General features: G+C 49.7%; 1 protein-coding gene across 1 annotated transcript; it reads right to left on the reverse strand.

Moving 5' to 3' along the window:
- Positions 1-2,139: 2,139 nt before the first annotated feature.
- On the reverse strand, positions 2,140-3,522 carry LOC142577905 (chitinase-3-like protein 1). The gene has a single exon (XM_075687331.1). It carries the CDS (start codon positions 3,520-3,522, stop codon positions 2,140-2,142), a length of 1,383 nt encoding a protein of 460 aa, XP_075543446.1.
- Positions 3,523-6,000: the final 2,478 nt, after the last annotated feature.

Below are 6,000 nucleotides of genomic sequence, written 5' to 3' on the forward strand. Positions count from 1 at the left end.
TTATCTTTGTCTTCTGCATATTAATCTTCAACGCAACTCTTACTCTCTCCCTGTTGAGGTCCTCAATCATTTGTTGTAACTCGTCTGCAGTGTCGTTGAATAGAACAATGCCATTTACGAATAGAACCAGGCATTTACGGGGGTATAAAAGTAGCTCCGCTCCGCCGCCGTCGCCGCGCCGACAGGACAGCTGGGTCTCCGACGAAGAGAGATGGGGCGACAGAAGAGGTGCGTCACTTCCGAAGAAGAGGAAGCGCGGTGCGAAAGCCGCCGCGCTGCTACTTGAGAATGGATGCGACCACTTCGGTGCTATCCCGAATAAAGCGCCGGTGAAGCGGCGGCGAAACGTCAGCGAGTTGCATCCATTCTCGGTTAGCGGCGCTGGTTAATTTAGTTATAACACGTTGACGGGCGCTGTCTCTGTGTGTCTGTCTCTTTCTACGTCCTCGTTGAGTCATGCTTACGCATTCTGTCATTGATAATTTAGTTAGTAAGCGAAGGTTACAAGTTCATACGGCCGATAACAGTACTATCCTTACTTCGGACAGCTATGTACTAAAGTGCTATCGCATCGGTGCTCCGCCTTTCGGGCGGAATTTTTAAAGGATTTTTTTGCAATTAAAGAGCGGCACATACCAAGTCGCACATATATAGTGACCCAAGTAGGCGCCAAATAGTTCTAAATATGTCAATTTTGACTTGCAGCTGAGATAATTCTATTCATTCGCTCGACTCTATGCATTTATCACCGCTCCAGACTGGCTGCATGATCTCGGTGATAACATACGTATGAGCCCCTCACGGACTACTGACACGGATCGCGAACAGAAAGAGAGTTGGAGTAAAATCGCTATATTATTTACAGTATTTCTTGCAAGGTCCGCAGTATTGCAGCGATTTAAAGTTCATGCTCTAAATCTTTTCAATTCTCCGAATTTCAAATAAATTTGCAGAATGATCAATAAATGGAAAATGAGACCAGAAATCAATACTCTGCTTCCAATATAGTCACTCATATCCACGAGGTTTGTTGGTCCTTGAAGGTGAACGAAAACAGCCATTGTGATCAACATTGTGATCTCTGATATGGTCTAATATTGTAATCATCTGTGGCTTACGCAAATGCGTCTTATTCTTTGGTTGTTCTCCAGCGTTCACCATTGGGTGCCTGAGCGTGTGGAGCAAGACGCTCGATGTGGTTCCTGGTAGTTCGACAGAGCGGTGGCCCCACAGTTCCCGATGTCACATAATCCACGCAAAAATGGCGGTCGCTATCGGTAGGAGCGGCTTAAAGGCAGCGATGCCAAATTGAAGGTTCCATTAAAATGTGCACTGGAAGCATAAATTTTCATTGTAATTGTGTGTGTGTGTGTGTGTGTGTGTGTGTGTGTGTGTGTGTGTGTGTGTGTGTGTGTGTGTGTGTGTGTGTGTGTGTGTGTGTGTGTGTGTGTGTGTGTGTGTGTGTGTGTGTGTGTGTGTGTGTGTGTGTGTGTGTGTGTGTGTGTGTGTGTGTGTGTGTGTGTGTGTGTGTGTGTGTGTGTGTGTGTGTGTGTGTGTGTGTGTGCGCGTGTGTGTGCGTGTGCGTGCGTGCGTGCGTGCGTGCCCATATATTGGCCTCTCAATTTTCAGTTACATTGAGAAACTGAGAATAGTTGGGTGATCGTTGCATGACCCTTTGAAACCACTGAGGCACAGCTCGGTCGGTGCGCGGGTCGCCTATAACGAAAGACAGAGACCGCCCCTAGCAGACAGCGCATTGACACAGCGCTCCACTCTAACAACCCTGAACGTTCCTGCCGTCCTACAAACAGTCGTTCAGAATAGCTTCGAATCCACAGCTCCCTCCAAGACAACCTTGCGTAATCATTGGGCCGATACGATTTCCATACGTCTCCCCATTTCCGTACAACCGCGTGGGCATACATCTCAGCATGGATATTCGGCTATCGGTCGAAAATTGGCACATGCCGTTTTCACGCCATCTGGCAATCCGGGCGGGTTTCGTACACTGCTGCACGACTTCTCAAAAGCATCTTTAATGTGCTTGCCATGACGCCTGCAACACTGAAAGGACAGTTAAACGAAAAAAAAAAGGAAAAAGGAAAGCTCGCCGACGCCGCTATTTCATATCTTGGGGACTTAGCCGTGCACCAAGTCATGAACCTCACGGAGAAGCTGCCACGTAGGACCCAGGTCCCCGGCGAAGTCGTCCATGGCCAGGTCCCACACAGCGAGACCGGAAGTCCTGCGCACGACAGGCCGCTTGGCGCGTAGACTGGCGCGGTCTTCGAAGCCGACCCACTGGTCCTCCGAGTAGGCCATGGAGCAGCGCGAGAAGCCGTGTCTCTCGCGGCGCCAGTGCGTGGCGTTACGCATCAGCGCTTCGGTCACCTCATAGTAGCTCGCCAGGCCTGACCTATTTGTGTGGCGAAAGGGCCGGCCGGGACCGAGGGAGCTCATTCCTACACGGGACCTCTTCATCCAGGGTCGCTTCAGGGTGAAGCTTGCGCTGGCGAACGAGACGCTCAGCATGGTCTTGGCGAGCATGTGCTCCGTCATCATTGACAGCTCATCGAGCACCGAAGAGAGACCCATCTGACCGTTGTGGCGTGCCCTAAAGACGGCTCGCATCGGGCTCTGGCATGTGGTGACCGGGAACGTGGCCGGGTTCACGGTCCGGTGTGTGTCCACCACGACGAAATCCAGCCGGCTGTAGAGCGCGGGGATGTGATAACCGTCGCGTCGCCTCACCGTCTCCCACGGTATGACGACGCTCACGCGGAGCGCTTCTTGGTCGAAAACAACGCGCATGGTGTTGATAAAGGTGCTGTAATTGGTGCGATCCTCGAGGGTCGGGTACTTCCAGTACAGAACCAGGCCGGCGAGTCCATTGCGACGCGACCAGGATGCCGCGTTGCGCACGAGCGCGAGCCGCGATCTCCTCTGGCGCATCAGAACGCGGAATTCGGTCGAGTCCGAGGCCTCGCCGCCGACGCAGGCCCAAGCGGGTGTCGAGAGTGAGACCATTTTGTGCAATGCCTCCGCATCTTCCGTGGGCCGCTTGAAGCGCAGGTCTCTCCGTTCTGCGCTTAAACCCACGGAGACGAAGACGTGCCCGTCGCAAAGTATGGCCGACGCGTTGTCCACGTCGAAGCGGTGCGGGGAGCCGGGCGCGAGGCTGTAGTTCGCGAAACAGAGGACGACGCGGCTCGCGTCCTCGTCGGATTGCCGTTGCATGGCGATTTGAGCGGCAGACCTACCGTGCTGTTGTTGGGCGACCGAGCTTCCAGCGAGGGCGGCTCCCAGCGGTACGTCGGCGTCGTTGATGGATGTCCAATAGTGCTCAACAACGGCTGCGACAATGGCGATGCACGCGCTGGTCACGGTGAGCACACTAATGACGAGCAACGCCATGAGACAGAGATTCTGGTCGTGCATCATGTAGCGCAGAATGGACTCGTCTTCGCCGGCACGCCGTCCGGAGGGACTGCTGCGAGCAGCGGAGGCACCGTTGTCTTCCATGACTTAGTCGCAGGGTCGAAGCGAACCGCTGAGGGAAATCGGTAGACCGCGCCGGCTGCTTTTTGCGCTGTGAGAATTGAATCACAAAAATGCTGCGGCACCAGCGAACCACGTGAAATTACACACCGATGCTGGTGGAGCCTCTGGTTCATGAAACGGCACCAGCTGGTTGGTTGGTTGATCCCCAGAGAAATGGTGCAACTCCTCGTGGCCTCGCGACTGGACATGCCAGCTACTTCTTCGTTTTTCATGGGTAGCTACAGTGACACAAGGTTTGTTGTTTCTTGACATAAAAAATAATAATCTATAAGAGAGAAATAAAAAAATGAAGAATATAAATTTGTGGAATATAATGAGACTCCCTCAGTTAAAGCGTATGAAACCGGCCTTTAGGTGTCACTTCTTGAGCATAAATGTTTATTACAAGCATCGTTTCATTTCTTGTATATATTTCTTATGTGAAGCGGTGTGCAATACCTTCTAAGTTCGTTCCTACGAGCAGCAAGCTCGACATGCGTCACTTATAGCTGGGCATAGGATCCGATCTCCTATGAATCTCGAGGGACAGTTTGGTAGCGTTCTCAGTTTACTGAGATTCAGCAAACGCTGGCTTAGAAAGATGGTCTCGTCATTCCGCGGACGTTTGAGTTGGCCCGTAAAACAGAATTATTCGTTGATTTCACGCGATGCGAAAGTGCGCATCAGCAGAGAGATTCACAAATCCACGCAACGTTCTTCGGCAGCTACGGTGTACTTCCTCCTCTTGACGGCTGGATGTGCGTCACCCTATAATTTCACGTTAGCTTTCACTGCGGTGGCACGAAAGCTATATGAAGGAGATGAAAAAAATCTTGCCGGTAGCTGTCCCCTAAAATTTACAACGGCGTAACGCTAACATAGACCGCTATTGTGAGGTCCGTTCTTGCTTGGTTTGGCTTACGGTGTCATATTGTCGAGGGAAGTATACAGGAAAATTCTTGTTGCCCTTGACTACGCGTAGGTGGCTTGGTTCTTAGTTTCTCTGGAAGTCCTCATGCTGTCGTTTTCCATTGGCGATATCTCTGACTGAACAACGTGAGTTGACGAACTCCTATAGAACGACACTTCGAACATCTGGCTTCAGTCAAGTCTTTCGATTCACTGAACTTGGCATCTTACAATGTGCAAACGCGAGCAGGCAGCAAAATGAAGTCTACTTATGGCTGGCCCTTTGCAACCATTCAGTCGATCTAAATTCGCCTAGGCGTTCGACTTTGTTATTTTCATGAGAAAGGGGTTTTCTTTTCATGGGCAAGGGGTCTTATATGCGTTCCATAATGATCGCGACTTTTTTTTTTTGAAGTTGGCTTTGCTGCAATAAAATATTGTTATGCCGTGAAGCACACACAATAAATTGCGGTGAATCACGTTTGTCACGAAGTGAGGCAGACTAAGAATGAAAAGAGGGCACTGTCACGAGGCCTCGTAGGTGTTAATCATGCACACTCACGTGACGTCTGCGGTCGCAGTGCAAGCGTTGAGACGTAAGTGTTGTGTCAGGCCTTCCCAGCTGTTTCTCACGTGGCTGTGGTGATTGAAGTCCTTGTTTCGCCCTCTTGCGCGCCATTTATTTGAGACAGTAAAGGGTCACAGTACGCATTCCTTAATTATGCAACGTAATAGGTAGAGATCATTGTTTAGAAACAAGAACAAGAGATGAACAGTATAAAAGGGAAAATTGTGATTCACCCGACTGTAGCACGAACTACCAAGGATGACAATTTTTCTTTTATGAGCTTTCTTCCACCTTGCGGGCTTCCGCGAAGCTGACTTGCCAAGACATTAACAATATTAGTGGCACAATTTCCACATTTTCCTGTCATACTTTCCCTTTAGAGTTTTCTCTCCTCTCCTCTCTTTAATATGGACGAGTGTGGCTTATACAGGCAACACACCAGACAAAAATTGTTTGTTCTTGTTGAGTTTCGGTATTAAGTGAGGAGTTTCTGGTTAAATGTCCATTGCCAACAGTTAGCGTCGGGCAGCAAGAGTGCACTTGCTGGATTAGAGCATGGAATGTAGAATGAAGAAGTTGGGCGTGCGACTCGCATTCTTCCGAAAGCATACTTCGAAATTCACTTTCTCAAGTGTATCCGGGGTGTCACCATTCTTGTTATACTTTCATTTGGAGCTTCGGTTCTCGGGTAAAGTCACAAGGATGTTTGTGTTGCGGTCTGAGAATTTATTCCAAAAGGACGGTACGTTGGGCACGTTGGTAATTCATACCGAAAACTATTGACAGCACGAAACGACACGAGCGTCAAAAAAAAAAAAAAAAAAAAAAGAAAAAAAAAAGAGAGAGAGAGAGAGAGAGAGAGAGAGAGAGAGAGAGAGAGAGAGAGAGAGAGATAGATAGATAGATAGATAGATAGATAGATAGATAGAGAGAGAGAGAGAGAGAGAGAGAGAGAGAGAGAGAGAGAGAGAGAGAGAGAGAGA

Source organism: Dermacentor variabilis, chromosome 4 (assembly GCF_050947875.1).
Source record: "Dermacentor variabilis isolate Ectoservices chromosome 4, ASM5094787v1, whole genome shotgun sequence".
Lineage (NCBI taxonomy): Eukaryota > Metazoa > Arthropoda > Arachnida > Ixodida > Ixodidae > Dermacentor > Dermacentor variabilis.

Coding starts and splice junctions, on each gene's coding strand:
- LOC142577905 (XM_075687331.1), bottom strand. CDS start 3,522: ATGGAAGACAACGGTGCCTCCGCTGCTCGCAGCAGTCCCTCCGGACGG.